Source organism: Doryrhamphus excisus, linkage group LG6 (genome assembly GCF_037039965.1).
Source record: "Doryrhamphus excisus strain RoL-2023G ecotype Guam linkage group LG6, RoL_Dexc_Guam_v1.1, whole genome shotgun sequence".
In the NCBI taxonomy this organism is placed as follows: Eukaryota; Metazoa; Chordata; class Actinopteri; order Syngnathiformes; family Syngnathidae; genus Doryrhamphus; species Doryrhamphus excisus.
Genome location: NC_136362.1, coordinates 8649306 through 8672483, shown reverse-complemented (window position 1 = coordinate 8672483; position 23178 = coordinate 8649306). Strand labels below are relative to the sequence as shown.

Below are 23178 nucleotides of genomic sequence, written 5' to 3'. Positions count from 1 at the left end.
ATAAAAGAGACAGCTAATGGACATGCCTATTCCACTTAGCCTTATGAAAAAATCTCCAAAAGCGCTAATAAAGCTCCATTTGAAAATGTGAACTGCATATTAACCAAGCTAAAGCAAAACTGTCATTATTGTTATTAACATTGTTATGCCCAAAAACGATGTTAATGGCATAGTCAACACATTACCATACCACAGTGGCTAGCTACTAGCTCACGATGCATCAGGTCACTACTGGAAGGTAATGCTACATATTGGAGCTAGGTGTAGCGTTCAATAGAATATAGAATATTGTAGGCAGGCAAACACAGGAAAGGCCAAACAGGAAACTCTACCAAAATAAGAGCAAGAACTAAAAATAGGTCTAAATGTCTGGATTGTGCTGAACGATTTGATGTTGAAATTATTTGAGTAATTAAGATAAGATGAATTTACAGCAATTAAGGTCAAAGGAAAAGTGGGAGTGTTTGGAAAAGTCTGAATTTTTTTATTGTGGAATATTTTCATGGCGGAATGGCTTGAACCGGTTGAGAAACGTGTTAATGGTGGAAGTTTGACAAATGGCCAATTTATTTTTACCAGGGACAAAATTGTGTAAAAAAATTGTGGAATTTTGTTTTTTTTTTGGGGGGGGGGGGTAAAATCGACTCGACTCGAATGATTTGATACTTGAATGGTTCGACTCATTCGAAAAATGAAGAAGTTAAACAACATAAAACAACAGAATAATGAGACATTTATGAAAAATTCCAGTGTGAATAATAATAATAATCATCATTATTATAATTGTTATTATAATAATGTTATTATATAATAATAATAATATTATTTAATAATATAATAATAACAATTATTATTATTATTAATTTTATTTTTTATTATATTATGAATATTATTATTAATAATATTCACACACAAATAAAACTGACTACTTTGCGGTTTTCATCTATTGCGGATTATTTTTTGAAAAAATGAAGAAATGAAAATGAAGAAGTTAGACAACATAAAACAACAGAATAATAAGAAATTTATGAAAAATGCCAGTGTGAATAATAATAATCATTATTATTCTTAATATTATTATTATATTATGAATATTATTATTAATAATAATTTAATATAATAATAATTAATAATAATATTCACACACAAATAAAACTGACTACTTTGCGGTTTTCATCTATTGCAGGTTATTTTAGGAGACTAACCCAGTGATAAACGAGGGTCATGGACTTTGCATAACAGCAGTGATCCCTTTTGCAGGAAGCAACCGCAGAAAAGAACAGAACATTTGTGCGGCTGTCATGAGCTCAGACTTGATTTTTTGTTTTCGTCGTAATCATCTGCAGATGAATTCCTCCACGAGGACAAGCCAGGACCAACACTGTAATCATTGAATAGTAATCATTGTACATCTGCTGCCTCTGCAGTCTCCACTCTTCTTGTGTCCGTTGCTTACTTTGCTTTTCCTGCATGAACGCAAAAGCGTGTGGCCTCACTCTACACCTCAGCCCTACCCACAATGCACTGTGGGAAAGGTAACACCCATTTTGTTGACTCGTAGGAAACGCGAGGCGGACACTCCCAGCCTGAAGACAAGTGGAAAGAAAAACAAAAGACAGAAAAGTTTCACATTTGTCTTCTTTCATGTGAGTGTTGCTTTGCTGTCGTCTTTAAATTCACGTCGTGGTGACTTTTGGTTTTTTGTCCGTGTGGGTCGTTTCTCTACTTTTTGACATTCCAGCCAAGGTGAGAGGGAGAGAAGTATGACAGACAGAGTGGGAGAGAGAGAGGGGGGGAGGAGCTGCAGGATTCTCTCCTTTTCACTCATTTGCGTTCATATGTTAAACAGAAGGTCACATGGGGCAATGCTGTGGGGGCAGGGGGGAGGGAAAACAACCGGGAGAGACTACTCTTGGGCCTTCCTCACGTGCAGACACAGAAAACATACGTGTGCATTGCTGTAGGACTGAACCGGTCGGGTTTCTTCAACATATCTCCATACTGTCCTCAGGCCGCTCAGGGGGTCAAGATGCCCACCAACTTCACTGTGGTGCCAGTGAAGGATGCCGAGGGTGACAGCAGCAGCAGCACGGCTGCAGGCGGCGGCGGCGGTGGCGGCAAACCTGTCAGCCTCAACAACATTTTCAGGGATGAAGATAAAGACGATAACTCAGACGGATCCCAGTCAGGTAGGAGAGGAATGTGGTGATCACGGGTGTGCTGGAGGCTTTCCCAGCGGGGTGCGGGGACACGGAACAACATGCTTTGAAACAAGCGTAAAAGTGCACCGGAAAACAAAGACGCAACTACGTGTTGTGGCAGGCATAGTGGGGCCTTTTTCCAATGCCTCACTAGACTGTGGTGTGTAAATTATACTTACAGGGATTCCTAAATCACTCACCCTAACCCTTAGCCCTGATCCTAAGTTTCTAACTCTAACCCTTAAACGTAACCCTTTAACCCTAAGCTTCTAACCCCAACCCATAACCCTAACCCTCTAACCCTAACCCTCTAACCCTAACCCTCTAACCCTAACCCCTAAGCTTCTAACCTTTAACCATAACCCTCTAATCCTAACCCCTAAGGTTCTAACCCTTAACCCTAACCCTAAGCTTCTGATCTAACACCTAACCAACCGTAACCCTTTAACCCAAACCCCTAAGCTTCTAACCCTTACCCTTAACCATAACCCTCCAACTCTAACCCCAAAGCTTCTAACCTTTAACCATAACCCTTTAATCCTAACCCCTAAGATTCTAACCCTTAACCCTAAGCTTCTGATCTAACACCTAAGCAACCGTAACCCTCTAACCCTAACCCCTAAGCTTCTAACCCTAACCCTTAACCCTAACCCCTAACCATAACCCTTTAACCCTAATCCCTAAGGTTCTAACCCTTACCCCAAAGCTTCTAATCCTTAACCCTAACCCTAAGCTTCTGATCTAACACCTAACCAACCATAACCCTCTAACCCTAACCCTCTAACCCTAACCCCTAAGCTTCTAACCCTTAACCATAACCCTCTAATCCTAACCCCAAAGGTTCTAATCCTTAACCCTAACCCTAAGCTTCTGATCTAACACCTAACCAACCGTAACCCTCTAACCCTAACCCCTAAGCTTCTAACCCTAACCCTTAACCCCTAACCCCTAACCCCTAACCATAACCCTCTAACCCTAATCCCTAAGGTTCTAACCCTAACCCCTAAGCTTCTAATCCTTAACCCTAACCCTAAGCTTCTGATCTAACACCTAACCAACCGTAACCCACTAACCCTAACCCCTAAGCTTCTAACCCTTAACCATAACCCGCTAACCCGCTAACCCGCTAACCCTAACCCCTAACCCTTAACCATAACCCTCTAACCCTAATCCCTAAACTTCTAACCCTTAACCATAACCCTCTAACCCTAATCCCTAAACTTCTAACCCTTAACCATAACCCTCTAACCCTAACCCCTGACCCTTATCCATAACCCTAACCCCAACCCTCAGCCTCGAACCTAACACCTAACTGTAACCCTCTCACCCTAACCCCTAAGCTTCTAACCCTTAACTGTAACCCTCCAACCCTAACCCCTAACCGTGAGCTTCTAACGCTAACCCCTAACCGTAACCCTCCAACCCTAACTGTAATCCTAAAACTCTAATCCTAGTCCCTAACTGTAACCCTCTAACACGAACCGTAACCCTAACCTCTAACTCTCTAAGCTCTAACCCTAACCTTCTCACCCCTAACCGTAACCCCTAACCCTGATCAGGGCCTTCAGTAATGAGGGATGCCCCCTGCAATGCCGTTTGACGCCTCTGCACCACCTGACACTCCATTAATCCATTCAAGGATTATGATGGTGGAAAACATCTTAGGTGGGATCTCCTTGTCATGCCAGTAAAGTCGGAAGCAATTCGTGACCATCAAGGGAGAAGAATGGAATCATCCAGCGAATGTTTTTGGTCTACCACTGTCTACCACATCTGTTCTGAGTTCTGCTACTTTGTTGTAAAACCGTGATCACATCCTGGTGAGCTTGGCAGTCAAATTCATTGATAACAACATTTGTAATAATGCATGATGAGCCGGTATGTGACTTGCTGGAAGGCTTGGCTCAATCATGAAGGACAAGATGTTCCAAAGACGACTGACAGATGCGTGATGACAGGTGCACGTCTCATCTGAAGCCCTGATGACCTGATGATGCATTTCACACAACATGGAATGCACAGAAGAACCCACACCCATAATGCTGATTATACAAGATGCCATAAGTATGTACTGTCTAAACAATAACATACCAGTATTTTCCATCACCGGGTCGTTGGGCCAGTGTTAAGTTTCATACAGGCTCGGCTACTGAATCATAGTGTACGAGTCCACCGACTCCAGATCAAATATATAGCTATTCTCCACCAATGAATGGTCAGATGATCCATAAACACATGGAATCAGAGTCACATTAGTCACGTTTACATGAGATTTTCCTATTTCCCAATGGGATCTTTCCGAATGACATACCAGAAAACAATGTATACATGGAAAGGAATATTCCAATCTCCTGTCTACATGCGCCGCTATAATCAAACGGAATAGTCAATGGGGCATGCGCAGTAAAACGTAAACAACATCACATGATTTTATCAAAAACGAACTTTCCAATTGAGCGGGTACAGGATACCTCAATCGGACTGGGGAAAGGAATATTCCACTCCTGTGAATCCGCTTCTAACCCTTAATCATAACCCTATAACCCTAACCCCGAAGCTTCTAACCCTTAACCATAACCCTATAACCCTAACTTCTAAGCATCTAACCCTTAACCATAACCCTATAACCCTAACCCCGAAGCTTCTAACCCTTAACCATAACCCCCTAACCCTAACCCCGAAGCTTCTAACCCTTAACCATAACCCTCTAACCCTAACACCGGAGCTTCTAACCCTTAACCATAACCCCCTAACCATAACCCCTAAGCTTCTAACCCTTAACCATAACCCTATAACCCTAACTTCTAAGCATCTAACCCTTAACCATAACCATATAACCCTAACCCCAAAGTTTCTAACCCTTAACCATAACCCTCTAACCCTAACCCCTAAGCTTCTAACCCTTAACCATAACCCTCTTACCCTAACTCCTAAGCTTCTAACCCTTAACCAGAACCCTATAACCCTAACCCCAAAGCTTCTAACCCTTAACCAGAACCCTCTAACCCTAACCCCGAAGCTTCTAACCCTTAACCATAACCCTCTAACCCCAACCCATAACCCTCTAACCCTAACCCCAAAGCTTCTAACCCTTAACCATAACCCTCAAACCCCAACCCACAACCCTCTAACCCTAACCCCTAAGCTTCTAATCCTTAACCATAACCCCCTAACCCCGAAGCTTCTAACCCCTAACCATAACCCTCTAACCCTCTAACCCTAACCCCGAAGCTTCTAACCCTTAACCATAACCCTCTAACCCTAAGGTTCTGATCTACCACCTTATCAACCGTAACCCTCTAACCCTAACCTTGGGGCGCTTGACTTTGGAGTACTGCACACTGCCAATAAATATGCTGTGATAATGATTGGAATCTGCTGATCAGTACTATCAGTGGTAGTCTAGTCCTCTTAGAATCAGGCCAGACAGCTCAACAAATACTCTTTTGTCATTACCCCTGGAATCGGTTATATTTGTGGAATAAACATGATTCACTATCAGGATAGACACAAAGGAGTTTCAGTGATTACAGACCATGCATGGGATTCCGATTTTGTAAGAAAATGCCAAGAACAGAGGATTTGACTCAGGTTGGACGAGGATACCATCGAGCGGTTCCGGTCATTATTTCTTCTATGAGCTGCTTTTATGCTCTCTAAAAACAACACTTATCTGCAACCTAATGTTGGTTTCTGCAAGGCAATGCCGATCAGGAGACAACAGTGGGCTCCAGTGTCATAGTGTACCAAATCAAGTACTGTATGTAGTAACCACTGCCAACGGTCATGCCCACCAGGGTGTCTGAATGACAAACGGGGGGTTAACGTAATGGTGTCCCGAGACAGAAATAGTAGATATTTGTTCCGGTTCCAAACTACCTAGAGAGCTAAACAATTAGCCTTAAATTTTCATCCATCCACTACGTCCAGTTCCTCCTGTGACTTAGTCTCTCCAACGTGTCCGAGGTCTTCCCCGAGGCCTCCTACCGGTCGGATGTGCCCTGAGGCATTAAGGAGCATCCTCCCTACTCCCTTCGTCTCCTACAATTTTGGGGGTGATCCAAAATTCCAAATGTTCCCCAAAATTCACATTTTTCCGTAAAACTGCTATTACATACTACTACTTCCACATTTCTTAACCGGTTCAGACGTTCCAAAGTCAAAATTGTCAATTCATTCGGGAAATATAGCCTTTCCAGTATGCTATCATGCTAGGTGTTAGCATTGCTAGCATAGTAACATTGGCATAATATAATTTTAAGCTATTTTCATGGGTAGACATGAATATAAAAACTTAGCACTATCATGCTACAATACAATAGTATGTTAGCATTGCTAACATTAGCATTATTTTTGCCATTTTTATACCTACACACGTATATAAACACTATTCTGCTACATAAGCATTAATGTTAGCATTAATATTAGCATAGTTCAATGTTTATGCATTTTCATAGTTAGACACTTACGTATACAAACACTTACCACTTTTATGCTCGGTGTTAGCATGGCTAGCATGCTAACATTATGCTACATGTTAGCATTAATATTAGCATAGTTTCATTTTTATGTATTTTCATAGCATTGCTAGCATGCTAACATTAGCATAGTATCATTTTAGCCATTTTTATAGTCTATATGCTACATGTTAGCGTAATGTTAACATTAGCATGTTAGCATTAATATTAGCATAGTTTCATTTTTATGTATTTTCATAGCATTGCTAGCATGCTAACATTATAAACTAGCTCTTGGCGTATAGTTTGAAATGTATTTCTTATAAACCTATGAAGCCAAAAGCTTACCACTTCCACATCGATTGGGAGGGAGAACTTTCTTTATTCTATTATGTGGGACATGCCATGGCTGACTTGATGCCTTCATGCAGTGTTAAGGTAATGTCATGTAAGCTAATGTCTCATCAATGTTTTGTTTACAACCAAACAGCTTTCTTTTCTGAAAAATAGCAAAATAGAGTGACAGGTCAGTCTTGTGCTGATGTGTGACACAAAGGTTTTGCTTGTGATTCCCACCAGGAGATGACGGTCAGAGGGAGTCCCGTCCATTCATTTCAGATGACGATGTCGAACCGTCCAATGGCAAGACCATGGCCCTGTTTGAGGTAAGACCGAACTAACTGCTCAGGTTGTTTTAGATATTTTGCCTCTCATCCCAGCAGGCTTCATCAGTTCTTGCTCAAAGACTAGGGGGGACACACACCATTCAGACTACATAGGACAGCTCAAGTCCAGCAGACAATAGTGGTCTGGCAGACTAGAGCTCAAAGTAATTATTACCTACTGCCACATTTCTTAACCGTTTCAAGCCATTCCAACATAATTCCAACATCATTATAGAGACTCTTAGCACAGTCATGCTAGGTGTTATCATGCTAATGTTAGCATGTTAGCTTTGCTGGCATGCTAACATTAATTAAGTAGCATATTTAGCAATTTTCATAGCCAGACACACATATATAAACATTTAGTGCTATTATGCTAGGTGTTAGCATGTTAACTTTAGAATTTGCTAGCATGCTAACATTAGCATAATAGCATTTCTAGCCATTTTCATAGGTAAACACATATATACACACTTAGCACAGTCATGCTCGGTGTTATCATGCTAATGTTAGCATGTTAGCTTTGCTGGCATGCTAACATTAATATAGGTAAACACGTATATACACACTTAGCACAATTATTTTAGGTGTTATCATGCTAATGTTAGCATTTCTGACATGGTAACACGCTAGCGTCATAACATTTTTAGCCATTAGTCCAGCAGACAATAGTGGTCGGGCAGACTAGAGCTGTTCTATGTAGTCTAAATGGTGTGTGAGCAAGAACGGATGAAGCCTGCTCAGAAGAGCATCGGCGAAACATCTTCTAGGACGTCCTGAGCAAGTCCAGTTGCCATCCATTCATTACCAACGTCCTGAGATGTTTCTGATATCCAATTTTGTGGTCTGTCTCTCTGAAGGAAGAGATGGATAGTACCCCCATGGTGTCGTCGCTTCTAAACAAGCTGGCCAACTACACAAACCTGACTCAAGGTGTCCGAGAACACGAAGAGGCTGAAGATGGCATCAGAAGAGTTGCTGTCATGGTACTGCAATCTATTTTATTTTCTAATTGACTCATCTTTGTAGTTTATGAGGTTAATAGGAACGACTATTTTGACTCGTGAGTCAAAAAGTTTTGAAGTCAAACCCAAATATTTTAAGTCCTAAGCAAAAAATCGAGAACGTGACCTGACCGTGTTGTAGATCACGGCAGGTTAGAAAAAGTCTCTTTAAACAGAGCCTGTGAGGAAATAAACGCGGCTTTGTTAAAGGCGCACTGATGCCGTCTTGCTAAACCCCGCCTCCTGAAAGATAGCTCTGTGCTTTCTTTGAGAGTCTTGAGATCTTAGGTTTCCGACTCCGGTGTAGGACACACAATGCAATGCAATGCAACGACCTAAGGACGTAAAGAGAAAGGAGATCGGCCACAAAACGGGAGATGTGGGAGATTTGGAGGTCTACGTCAGGGCCCTTGCAGCACAGACAACTGAAGGCCATGGAGAAAGTACACAACAACTTTAGTGTTACCACTCCAAAAATGGTAGGTACACTTTTGGACTTCGGTTCTCGGATCCATCCACTTCCATTCACGGGGTCACGGTTGGGCTGGAGCCCATCCCAGCTGACACGCACTACAGGCACTTACGAGTCTCCCGTTAAGCTAACGTGCATGTTTTTTTTTTGGGGTTGTGATGTTCAGACTTGGATAGTTTGACGATGAGGCGGACGCGGCTAACCACTATTTGCGGGATTTGAACTCACAAATGCGTCAATGCTCGTACCAAATAGAATGCAGTCTTAGCTGACAGTTTTTAGCGGAAAGCAACGGAAAAAAAAAAAACACAAGACTTCCACTGCAAGTTAATAAATCAACTCCTTTGATAAACAATAGCACGTAGCTTAAAAAGGTTATTTCCAAGTGCTCGCAAGGCATGCTGGGTAGTCCAGCTGCAGCAATAATAACAACTACGAATACCAAGAGTATGTCAGCATATGTTGCAATCAAGCAGCAATGCGGCAAACACGGCAAAATCTTGGCAGAAAGACTAGCACATGACCACCCAGCATGCCTTGCGGCAGGAATATTTCGATTTTTTTTGAGGGGGGGGATATTTGTTCATTCATTCATTTTTGATGCCGCTTATCTTCACGAGGGTCGCAGGCATGCTGGAGCCTATCCCAGCTGTCTTTGGGCGAGAGGCGGAGTACACCCTGGACTGGTGGCCAGCCAATCACAGGGCACATATAGACAAACAACCATTCACACTCACATTCATACCTATGGACAATTTGGAGTCGCTAATTAACCTAGCATGTTTTTGGAATGTGGGAGGAAACCTACGGGGAGAACATGCAAACTCCACACAAAAAGGCCAGGCCTGGGTATTATTTGTATTGTTAGTGCTATTATGCTACATGTTAGCATGTTAACTTTAGAATGGTAGCATTGCTAGCATGCTGACATTAGCATAACAGCATTTCTAGCCATTTTCATAAGTAAACACATATGTAAACACATATATACACACTTGGCACAGTCATGCTAGGTGTTATCATGCTAATGTTAGCATGTTAGCTTTACTGGCATGCTAACATTAATATAGTAGCGAATTGAGCAATTCTCAAAGTCAGACACATATATAAACACTTAGTGCTATTATGCTAGGTGTTAGCTTGTTAACTTTAGAATAGTAGCATTGCTAGCATGCTAACATTAGCATAACAGCATTTCTAGCCATTTTCATAGGTAAACAGATATACAGCACAATTATGTTAGGTGTTATCATGCTAATGTTAGTGCTATAAAGCTAGGTGTTAGCCTGTTAACTTTAGAATGGTAGCATTGCTAGCATGCCAACATTAGCATACCAGTATTTCTAGCCATTTTCATAGGTAAACAGATATATAGCACAATTATGTTAGGTGTTGTCATGCTAATGTTAGTGCTATTATGCTAGGTGTTAGCCTGTTAACTTTAGAATGGTAGCCTTGCTAGCATGCCAACATTAGCATAACAGCATTTCTAGCCATTTTCATAGGTAAACACATATATACACACACTTAGCACAATTATGTTAGGTGTTATGCTAATGCTAATGTTAGCATATCTGACATGCTAACATGCTAGCATCATAGCATTTTTAGCCATTTACTTAGGTGGACTATATTATACAATCATTTAGCACTATTATGCTAGGTGTTAGCATGCTAATGTTAGCATGGAGGGCATTTCTGGTTATTATTGTGCCTCTTGTGAGATATCACTAAACGATTACTGATACCAGTGTCCAATTCTACATTCACATGCTAATGGCTTATATTTGTGTTCATTTAGCCTTTGTTCTTTGTGAAATTTGGGCAAAAGGATATGCATATTTTTGGACTACTAGTAGGCCGTCGTCAACCATGGAATTAATGAATTAATGTGAAGAAAAAGGGAATATTTTAGTGTGAGGGGGACGTTATTGGGGTTCCAATAACCATCACCCTACATGATAAAAACCTAACTCAAATTCAGGAAACATCAATGGACTGTATCTTCTTGCCTCTCCAGGTCCCCCAAATGGGAACGTTCATCGGCGTGTACCTGCCCTGCTTGCAGAACATCCTGGGCGTCATCCTCTTCCTGCGCCTCACCTGGATTGTGGGAACAGCTGGCATCCTGGGCTCGTTCGCCATTGTGTCCGTGTGCTGCGCTTGCGTGAGTTAATTTACCGCTCGGTCAGACAACACGTGCCGAACATGAAAGAATATAAATGGAGTGGTTTGACTCAATTCGCCAAAAGAAATCGATGCATGACCTTTGTGGGCCGAGGCGGAAAATCGTCTTTATTCAGCACTCCAGCGAAGACGTCAGTAGCTGCGGGAGGCCAGACAGAGGGATGAGTGTTTACTTAGCGCTCATGTGATGCGATGCGGACAATCTGCACCACACACGCCGACGATGTGTTTACCAACGATGATGCCTCCTGCCTAAAGATGAGATGAAGATAAGAATACATGTTGTCAATGCTCGGCTTTGATCTTCGTTCTTGTTTGGATTTGGCCCACGAGTTATTAACGAGCACGCCATTGGCGCACTTGATTGATTTTGGAGGTTATTACAGGATTCATAACAATGTAATTGTCGTTCTTCTGGAGATCTTCTGGTGTGGAAAGCGTTGCATGCTTGTCACACTTAATTAAATGTTTCACCTCATCAAAAAAAATGTAAATATTTGTCAATGAAAAACACAATTGAACACAAAACACAGTTAAACATATAACCTCACTGAGCCATTTCTAAAGCTTTGGGACTCCAGCCAACCACAGCGAGAGCCATTATTCACAAATGGACCAGTGATGAACCGTTTATCTCATAATTCTGACTTTCTATCTCAATATTATGACTTTTTATCTCATGGCTTGGACTTTTTTATTTATGACTTTTTTTCTGTTAAGATTTTGACTTTATATGAGAATTATGACTTTCATATCTTAGAATTTCCACTTTTAACTCATAATTATGACTTTCATGTCTTAGAATTTCCACTTTTAACACATAATTATGACTTTAATATCTTAGAATTTCCACTTTTAACTCAGAATTATGACTTTCATGTCTTAGAATTTCCACTTTTAACTCAGAATTATGACTTTCATATCTTGGATTTTCCACTTTTAACTCATAATTATGACTTTCATGTCTTAGATTTTCCACTTTTAACTTAGAATTATGACTTTCATATCTCAGAATTTCCACTTTTAACTCATAATTTTGAGTTTCTATCTCATCCATATGACTTTTTAATCCCATAATTCTGACTTTCATATCTTAGAATTTCCACTTTTAACTCATAATTCTGACTTTCATATCTTAGAATTTCCACTTTTAACTCAGAATTATGACTTTCATGTCTTAGAATTTCCACTTTTAACTCATAATTATGACTTTAATATCTTAGAATTTCCACTTTTAACTCATAATTATGACTTTCATATCTTAGAATTTCCACTTTTAACTCAGAATTATGACTTTCATGTCTTAGATTTCCCACTTTTAACTCAGAATTATTACTTTCATATCTTAGAATTTCCACTTTTAACTCAGAATTATGACTTTCATATCTTAGATTTTCCACTTTTAACTCATAATTATGACTTTCATGTCTTATAATTTCCACGTTTAACTCAGAATTATGACTTTCATATCTTAGAATTTCCACTTTTAACTCATAATTATGACTTTCATATCTCAGAATTTCCACTTTTAACTCATAATTTTGAGTTTCTATCTCATCCTTATGACTTTTTAATCCCATAATTCTGACTTTCATATCTTAGAATTTCCACTTTTAACTCATAATTCTGACTTTCATATCTTGGAATTTCCATTTTTAACTCACAATTATGACTTTCTTAACTCATGGTTTGGACTTTTTTATTCCATAATTCTGATTTTTATCTCATAATTTTGAGTTTCTATCTCATCCTTATGACTTTTTAATCCCGTGATTCTGACTTTTTACCTCAGAATTTGGATGTATCTCATAATTCTGACTTTTTATGTCATATGTGCTTTTTATTTCATAGTTATTGTGTAATGTTGACTTTTTATCTCATTATTTTGACTTTTTAACCGACAATTATGACATTATGCCTGATAATCATGACTTTTATCTCATAATTATGACTTTCATATCTTAAAATGTCCACTTTTATCTCATAATTATGACTTTCTTATCTCTTGGTTTGGACTTTTTTGACTTTTTATCTCATTATTTTGACTTTTTAACCCACAATTATGACATTATGCCTGATAATCATGACTTTTATCTCATAATTTATGACTTTTAATCCCATCATTTTGAGTTTTTAATTTGATAATTATGACTTTCTTCTTTCATTGACGGCAGTCTCAGTGCTTGTACCGCCAGTAAATATTGGAATATAAAAAGGGCCAAGTGCTGGCCAAGAACCGCTCGGCCAAATTAATATTTCCTATTGCATTTTATTCATAAAGTGGCAAATGTCGCCACATGTATTTTGCATCTGAAAATCTATAGGAGAATTTCATCAGGGTGCCAGCATGATATAGCTGCTTTCAAAGACAGCCTCACCTTTGTAGTACAGGCAACAGACCTTGCAGTACAGCCCTCAGGTCCTATGTGACAATAATAAGATGGCTTATTTGTAAACAAACAAAGACTACTATTGTAACTATTGAACCCCCCTGCAGCCTTTGCGTCATCACTGGACATTGTAGGATTCACCACCAGTGGCTCCTTCCTTGGATTTGCTCAACAACAGAAAATGGTCAGGGAAGAGTCCTTTTTTGGAGCAAAGATCATACCAAGATGGACAAAAAGCAGGGGTGCTGGTCATTTACCTGTTGAGCATGGTATGGCTATGGATGATATGGATAATACCATTATGATATGCACGATATCTATATGATTATGGATATACATTAGATGGATAATACGGATATGAATATGGGTATGAATATGGTTGTATGTATATGATTATGGATATGGATTATATGGATAATATGGTTATGAATATGGATGGTATGGATATGAATCTGGATATGAATTTGAACATGAATGCGGGTATGGATATGCATATGGATATTAATATGAATATTAATATGTATATGAACATGGATATGGATATGAATATGGATGATATGCATGTATGTGATTATGGATATGGATTGTATGGATAATAAGGATATGAATATGGATAGTATGAATATGAATCTGGATATGAATATGAACATGAATATGGATATGAACATGGATGATATGTATGTATATGATTATGGAAATGGATTGTATGGATAATACGGATATGAATATGGATATTATGAATATGAATCTGGATATGAATCTGGATATGAATATGGATGATATGTATGTATATGATTATGGATATGGATTGTATGGATAATAAGGATATGAATATGGATAGTATGAATATGAATCTGGATATGAATATGAACATGAATATGGATATGAATATGGATGATATGTATGTATATGATTATGATATGGATTGTATGGATAATACGGATATGAATATGTATGGTATGAATATGAATCTGGATATGAGTATGAACATGAATATGGATATGAATATGGATGATATGTATGTATATGATTATGGATATGGATTGTATTGGTAATATGGATATGGATGGTATGGATATGAATCTGGATATGAATATGAGCATGAATATGGATAAGAATATGGATTATATGGATAATACGGATATGAATATGGATGGTATGAATATGAATCTGGATATGAATATGGATTATATGTATGTATATGATTATGGTTATGGATTATATGGCTAATACTGATATGAATATGGATAATATGGATATGAATGATATGGCTATAAATATGGATGATGTGGATATGATTATGGATATGTATGATATGGATAATACGGATATGAATATGAATGATATGTATATCATTATTGATGTGGATATATGGATAACACGGATATGAATATGGATGATATGAATATAGTTGATATAGATAAAATATGCTGCAAAAAGTGTATCTTCAGTGATGTATTGTAGCCAAGGGCTTTGAAGAACTTAAGGAAGTTTGCCACCAGCTGCTTATAAAGATCTGCTTTGTCGTTTCTGATCGATTTTGAGAGATTTCTGCTACCAAAACCCAAACATTGTAGACATATGAATGTATTGGAATGTGCAGACAGGCTTTCGGATAGAACCTTGGAGAACCTTGGAGACACATGGTACCTTGTGGCAGGATTGGTCACCTACTCCTTGGTGATCCAGATAATCCCAGACTCAGTTTCCACCTAATCAAAGTGTTCTTAGTCCAGGGTCTAATTGCATTTAACACCCAATCAACGGGGATATCATCCAAAGTATGGATGGATGAGAAGCTAAGTTGGTCTTCCTCTTCTTGCAGACGCTCCTCACAGCCATTTCGATGAGCGCCATAGCAACCAACGGAGTGGTCCCAGGTATATATACATATATATTTTATAGAACTTTATACAACAAAAATCTGTATTACTTAACCCATTTCCTCGTTCTGCATTTTGAATCTCTACTTAGAACCTCGGAATGTAGAATTTTTGGAAATCTAACCAAGATAAAGTTCCTCTAAAGCAGGCGGATCCTACTACATGATCTCCAGATCACTTGGACCAGAGTTCGGTGGAGCGGTGGGTCTCTGTTTCTACCTTGGGACCACCTTCGCTGGATCCTTGTACATACTGGGCACCATCGAGATCTTACTGGTTTGTATCCCAGCGGAAGACGCAGACTTTGCCGAGTTTGCCGAAACCGTTCCGTTTCCGTTGACTCTTCTTCTGCTGTCTTCCCAACGGCTGATAATCATGACTTTTGTCTCATAATTATGACTTTCATATCTTAAAATGTCCACTTTTAACTCATAATTATGACTTTCTTATCTCATGGTTTGGACTTTTTTATCCCATAATTCTGATTTTTATTTCATAATTTTGAGTTTTTATCTCATTCTTATGACTTTTTAATCCCATACTTCTGACTTTTTACCTCATAATTTTGATTTATCTCATAATTCTGACTTTTTATGTCATACTTTGTACTTTTTTATCTCATAGTTATTGTGTAATATTGACTTTTTATCTCATTATTTTGACTTTTTAACCGACAATTATGACATTATGCCTGATAATCATGACTTTTATCTCATAATTATGACTTTCATATCTTAAAATGTCCACTTTTAACTCATAATTATGACTTTCTTATCTCATGGTTTGGACTTTTTTATACAATAATTCTGATTTTTATTTCATAATTTTGAGTTTTTATCTCATTCTTATGACTTTTTAATCCCATACTTCTGACTTTTTACCTCATAATTTTGATTAATCTCATAATTCTGACTTTTTATGTCATATGCGCTTTTTTTTATCTCATAGTTATTGTGTAATGTTGACTTTTTATCTCATTATTTTGACTTCAGACCTACATTGTTCCAACGGCGACGCTGTTTGAGGCTACAAGCGTCGAAGGTGAAGGCACGGCGGCGTTAAACAACGTGCGCGTCTACGGCACGTGTTGCCTGCTTCTCATGGCGCTCATTGTGTTTGTCGGGGTGAAGTACGTATCCACGGCGATGCACGTTACGTACAAAAAAAAGGCTTGTTTGACTCTCTTTTTTTGCCCTCGTTGCTGAAGGTATGTGAACAAACTTGCCCTGGTGTTTCTGGCCTGTGTCATGCTCTCCATCATGGCCACCTACGCGGGAGTCATCAAGACTGTCATTGAACCACCGGAGTTTCAGTAAGAAAAATGACTATAGGGGTGCTATTTCATATCTAGAGGGCTCTAATCATGTTTTAAAAAAGTACCTACATGTGCCGTACATTTTCATGCACCGTATAAGCCACATGTATTCACGTCATATAATGACATATTGTGGCACGCACAAGTCTGTGAGGACCAGGCAGGTTTTGACACTGAACTCATCACACAACAACTTAACACCCAGAATGTACCAATATGAATTTAAAATGAAAAGTTAATATCTACCCATAATGATTAATTGGAGGACGATCAACATGGATGGCACTGCAATGCCGCCTCTGAGCCAGAGGAGCCCAAAGTACAGAGTGGAGAGGGAGGCTGATGTCATTGCAGCACCCTAATGAATGCATTGCTGTGATATATACAGCATAAAAACTTTAAAATGTTGGGAGTGGTCAATTTAAACTTGTATTGGTACATGTTTGTATATTTCAGAGGTATAATTTTGCAGAATTAAATTTCCGTGTAGTGTTGTTCTCAGTAAGATGACATTTCCGGTTTGTTGTGAGTGTGCCGAATAAAAGCGTACATTTAGTCCTAAATTTACTCAAATAAAGTTGCAAATCTATAAAGTCCGTGAGGACCAGGCAGCTCTTTTTTGACAGGTTTTGACACTGAACTCATCACACAACAACTTAACACCCAAAAGGTACCAATACGAGTTTAAAATGAAAAGTTAACATCTACCAATAATGATTACTGCCGAGAGCATTGGAGGACGAGCAACAAAATGGATGGCACTGCAATGTCGCCTCTGAGCCAGAGGAACCTGGAGTATAGAGTGGAGAGGGAGGCTGATGTCATTTCAGCACCCCAATGAATGCATTGCTGTGATATATACAGCATAAAAACTCTAAAATGTTAAGAGGGGTCAATTTAAACTCGTATTGGTACATGTTTGTGTATTTCAGAGGTACCCGGCAGCTCTTCTTTGACAGGTTTTGACACTGAACTCATCACACAACAACTTAACACCCAAAAGGTACCAATACGAGTTTAAAATGAAAAGTTAACATCTACCCATAATGATTACTGCCGAGAGAATTGGAGGACGAGCAACATAGATGGATGGCACTGCAATGAGCCAGAGGAGCCCAAAGTACAGAGTGGAGAGGGAGGCTGATGTCATTGCAGCACCCCAATGAATGCATTGCTGTGATATATACAGCATAAAAACTCTAAAATGTTGGGAGGGGTCAATTTGAACTCGTATTGGTACATGTTTGTGTATTTCAGAGGTACCAGGCAGCTCTTCTTTGACAGGTTTTGACACTGAACTCATCACACAACAACTTAACACCCAAAAGGTACCAATACGAGTTTAAAATGAAACGTTAACATCTACCCATAATGATTACTGCCGAGAGCATTGGAGGACAAGCAACATAGATGGATGGCACTGCAATGAGCCAGAGGAGCCCAAAGTACAGAGTGGAGAGGGAGGCTGATGTCATTGCAGCATCCCAGTGAATGCATTGCTGGACCATATGCGGCATAAAAACTTGAAAATGTTGGGGGTGGGGGCAATTTAAACTCGTATTAGTCCATGTTTGTATATTTCAAAGGTATAATTTTGTAGTATTAAGTTTCCGCGTAGTGTTAGCCTAACTAGCGTATGGTGTGTCCTTCCGTGTTTGTACTTCAGCGTGTGTCTTCTGGGGAATCGTTCTCTGACCAACGAGCAATTCGAAGTATGTGCCAAGACCGAGGTGGTCCACAACAAGACCGTGAGCACCCGACTCTGGAGGCTTTTCTGCGACAGCGAACATCTCAATGCCAGCTGTGATGAATACTTCACGTTGAACAACCTGACGGAGATAAGAGCAATTCCGGGACTCCTGAGTGGAGTTCTCAAAGGTAAGGAGTCATGGAATCATCATCATTGTCATTTTCACAGGACCTCATTGGTGTCCATGCGTTTTCAGATAACCTGTGGGGGGACTACGGTCCAGCTGGCACGGTAATCGAAAAGAAAAGCCAGCGTTCTGTGCCGGCTCAAGACGCATCCAGTGATATCTACAAACCCTACGTCTTCAATGACATCAGCACCTACTTCACGCTCCTGGTGGGAATATACTTCCCCTCCGTCACAGGTCACGTCTTCATGGGGATTATGGGAAATATTACACACTTGTGCTGACTCGGCTGTTGTTTTACTCACTGCAGGTATCATGGCTGGCTCCAACAGGTCTGGAGATCTACGAGACGCTCAAAGATCCATACCCTTTGGAACCATCATGGCCATTCTCACCACCTCTTTCTTCTGTATCCTTTTTCAATCAACCTAACAATGTCAATAATATCAACCCACTCATGCACGGGGAGAACATGTAAACTCCACACAGAGATAGCCGAGGGTGGAATTGAACTTGGGGTCTCGTAGCTGTGAGGTCTAGGTGCCAAATGTGTAAATGTGCAAATATACCAGTGTACAGTGACAGTTATGATGTCACTACCAACAGCACTAAATTCATCACATAGCAACTTAACACCCAAAAGGTGCACCAGATACAAACATGTATCAAGTATCCCCGGCCCGTACTTTGGTGTACTTTAGACACCCCTGGTATAGCCATCCAGACCGGACTACAACCACGTTGTACAGTTACCAGAACAGAAGAAAATGGTCATCATTTTTTTACCTTCATTTCACGGCCAGACATTTCCTGTGTACTCTTGTTTGGAGCTTGTATTGAGGGAGTGGTGCTGAGGGACAAGTAAGTGATGTTCATGTTCTCATATGTAGACATTCATTCATTTTCTACCGCTTATCAAGGGTGGCGGGGTACACTCTGGACTGGTGGCCAGCCAATCACAGGGCACATATAGACAAACAACCATTCACACTCACATTTATACCTATGGACAATTTGGAGTTGTCAATTAACCTAGCATGTTTGCTAACCTAGCATGAAACCGGAGTGCCCGCAGAAAACCCACGCATGCACGGGGAGAACATACAAACTCCACACAGAGTGGGGAATTGAACTCGGGTCTCCTAGCTGTGAGGTCTAGGTGCCAAAATGTGTAAATGTGCAAATATACCAGTGTACAGTGACAGTTATGATGTCGTCACTACCAACAGCACTAAATTCATCACATAGCAACTTAACACCCAAAAGGTGCACCTGATACAAATATATATCAGGTATACCCTGGACTGGTGGCCAGCCAATCACAGGGCACATATAGACAAACAACCATTCACACTCACATTTATACCTATGGACAATTTGGAGTTGTCAATTAACCTAGCATGTTTGCTAACCTAGCATGAAACCGGAGTGCCCGCAGAAAACCCACGCATGCACGGGGAGAACATACAAACTCCACACAGAGTGGGGAATTGAACTCGGGTCTCCTAGCTGTGAGGTCTAGGTGCCAAAATGTGTAAATGTGCAAATATACCAGTGTACAGTGACAGTTATGATGTCGTCACTACCAACAGCACTAAATTCATCACATAGCAACTTAACACCCAAAAGGTGCACCTGATACAAATATATATCAGGTATACCCTGGACTGGTGGCCAGCCAATCACAGGGCACATATAGACAAACAACCATTCACACTCACATTCATACCTATGGACAATTTGGAGTCGCTAATTAACCTAGCATGTTTTTGGAAAGTGGGAGGAAACCGGAGTACCTGGAGAAAACCCACTCATGCACAGGCAGAACATGTAAACTCCACACAGAGATGGCCGAGGGTGGAATTGAACTCCGGTCTCCTAGCTGTGAGGTCTACGTGCCAAATGTGTAAATATGCAAATATACCAGTGTACAGTGACAGTTATGATGTCGTCACTACCAACAGCACTAAATTCATCACATAGCAACTTAACACCCAAAAGGTGCACCAGATACAAACATGTATCAGGTACACCCTGGACTGGTGGCCAGCCAATCACAGGGCACATATAGACAAACAACCATTCACACTCACATTCATACCTATGGACAATATGGAGTCGCTAATTAACCTAGCATGTTTTTGGAATGTGGGAGGAAACCGGAGTACCCGGAGAAAACCCGCGCATGCACGGGGAGAACATGCAAACTCAACACAGAGATGACCGAGGGTGGAATTGAACCCCAGTCTACTAGCTGTGTGGTCTGCACACTAACCACTTTGTCCACGTCCTGTGTTCGCAACTCAAGGAGTAACTCAGTTACTCATATTGTTTTGAATATTTACTGGTTCATTCATTTAGTCATTCATTCATTTTCTACCACTTATTCTCACGAGGGTCGCGGGAGGTGCTGGAGCCTATCCCAGCTGTTTTCGTACACCCTGGACTGGTGGCCAATTGGAGTTGCCAATTAACCTAGCCTGTTTGCTAACCTAGCATGAAACCGGAGTACCCGGAGAAAACCCACGCATGCACGGGGAGAACATGCAAACTCCACACAGAGTGTGGAATTGAACTCGGGTCTCCTAGCTGTGAGGTCTGCACGCTAACCACTCGACCACCGTGCAGCCCCATATATAGAGTATATATACATTCATTCATTCATTCATTTTGTACCGCTTTTCCTCATGAGGGTCGCGGGGGGTGCTGGAGCCTATCCCAGCTGTTTTCGGGCGAGAGGCGGGGTACACCCTGGACTGGTTGGGCCAGTTCATTGGAGTTGCCAATTAACCTAGCATGTTTGCTAACCTAGCATGAAACCGGAGTACGCGGAGAAAACCCACGCATGCACGGGGAGAACATGCAAACTCCACACAGAGTGTGGAATTGAACTCGGGTCTCCTAACTGTGAGGTCTGCACGCTAACCACTCGACCACCGTGCAGCTCCATATATAGAGTATATATACAGTACAGTGATATTACCACAAGTACAAGTCATGTGACACAACCTTTGGTCGTAGGTTTGGGGACTCGGTGAAGAAGAATCCAGTAATCGGTATCCTGGCTTGGCCGTCGCCTTGGGTGATTGTGATTGGATCGTTTTTCTCCTGTTGTGGGGCGGGCCTTCAGAGCCTCACCGGCGCCCCTCGACTGCTGCAGGCCATCGCACGTGACGGGATCATTCCATTTTTACAGGTGGGTTTTTTTTTTTTATTGTGTGAAATGTCGTTATTTTAGCTAATGAATGTTCTTCTTAGGTTTTCGGTCATGGAAAAGCCAATGGCGAACCCACATGGGCTCTTTTGCTGACAGTCGCTATCTGTGAAATCGGAATTCTCATCGCGTCCTTGGATGATGTGGCTCCCATTCTGTCCATGTATGTTGATACTTCCACATTTTGAGACCAGTTGAATGGGCTGGGTATGCTTGAGTGGGAATGTTGCTCCAAGTGGGTGAAGATGGAGGTCATCCACTCTCTGGAACTGATGTCCATTTTTGCTTGTGTCACATGTCCACAGGTTCTTCCTTATGTGCTATCTTTTTGTGAACCTGGCCTGTGCTGTTCAGACTTTGCTACGAACCCCCAACTGGAGACCTCGATTCAAATTCTACCACTGGTGGGGGACGTTTCTTTGCAGCGGACATTCTTTATTGATGACTGTGAATCTTCTGGAAACACTTGACAAATATGTCTCCTTCAGGACTCTGTCTTTTTTCGGGATGAGCCTGTGTTTGTCTCTGATGTTCATCTCCTCATGGTACTACGCCCTGGTTGCCATGGTGATAGCTGGCTGCATCTACAAGTACATCGAGTACAGAGGGTAAGTCCACCACTAACCCCAACCCAGACAGCATATTGATTGATTGATTGATTGATTGGAGCAAAAAATATAATGATTTCAACCCTAACTCTAACCTTAGCCTAACTCGGAATTTAATCCTAACTCTAATCCTAACCCTAATTTCAACCCTTACCCCCACCCTAACCCTAAATCTAATCCTAAAACCAACCCTAACCTTAAACCTAATTCTAAACCTAACCTCAGCCTTAACGCTAACTCCCACCACTAAGCCTAACCCTGATCCTAACCTTAACCCTAATCCTAACACTCACTCCTAATCCCAACTAATTCTAATCCAACATTAACCCTCAACCTAACCCTAATTCTAATCTTAACCTCAGCCTTAACATTAACTCCCACCACTAAGCCTAACCCTGATCCCAACCTTAACCTTAAGCCTAAACCTAAGGTTTGAACCCTAAACTATCCTAAAATTATCCTAACTCTAAACCTAACCACGATCCTAACTTGAACCCGAACCCTCACTCCTGACCCTAACTAACTCTAATCCTTAACCTCACCCCTAATCCTAACTAATTCTAATCCAACATTAACCCTCAACCTAACCCTAATTCTAATCCTAACATCAGCCTTGACATTAACTCCCAGCACTAAGCCTAACCCTGATGCCAACCCTAACCTTAAGCCTAAACCTAAGGTTTAAACCCTAAACCATCCTAAAATTATCCTAACTCTAAACCTAACTCTAATCCTAACTTTAACCCGAACCCTCACTCCTAACCCTAACTCACTCTAATCCTTAACCTCACCCCTAATCCTAACTAATTCTAATCCAACATTAACCCCAGCCTTAACGCTAACTCCCACCACTAAGCCTCACCCTGATCCTAACCTTGACTTATTCTAGTTCTATTCTAGTTCTA

The 23178-nt window shown here is 40.5% G+C and overlaps 1 protein-coding gene across 3 annotated transcripts in view; it reads left to right on the top strand.

Moving 5' to 3' along the window:
* The first annotated feature begins 1518 nt into the window (after positions 1–1518).
* LOC131125297 (solute carrier family 12 member 7-like) overlaps positions 1519–23178 on the top strand; it is a 34411-nt gene continuing 12751 nt past the window's right edge. For 2 of the 3 annotated variants that reach the window (XM_078791352.1, XM_078791351.1), the window contains exons 1-17: positions 1519–1646; positions 2012–2189; positions 7238–7323; positions 8184–8309; positions 10820–10966; positions 15202–15256; positions 15405–15535; positions 16252–16388; positions 16467–16571; positions 18241–18452; positions 18521–18688; positions 18762–18860; positions 19255–19312; positions 21473–21647; positions 21710–21828; positions 21971–22069; positions 22154–22273. In XM_078791352.1, coding sequence (XP_078647478.1) covers positions 2030–2189; positions 7238–7323; positions 8184–8309; positions 10820–10966; positions 15202–15256; positions 15405–15535; positions 16252–16388; positions 16467–16571; positions 18241–18452; positions 18521–18688; positions 18762–18860; positions 19255–19312; positions 21473–21647; positions 21710–21828; positions 21971–22069; positions 22154–22273 — 1997 coding nt within the window. In that variant the 5' untranslated portion in view covers positions 1519–1646; positions 2012–2029. Of the gene's footprint in view, positions 1647–2011; positions 2190–7237; positions 7324–8183; positions 8310–8406; positions 8807–10819; positions 10967–15201; positions 15257–15404; positions 15536–16251; positions 16389–16466; positions 16572–18240; positions 18453–18520; positions 18689–18761; positions 18861–19254; positions 19313–21472; positions 21648–21709; positions 21829–21970; positions 22070–22153; positions 22274–23178 lie in introns of those variants that run through there. The other variant, XM_078791353.1, reaches the window with a different exon arrangement.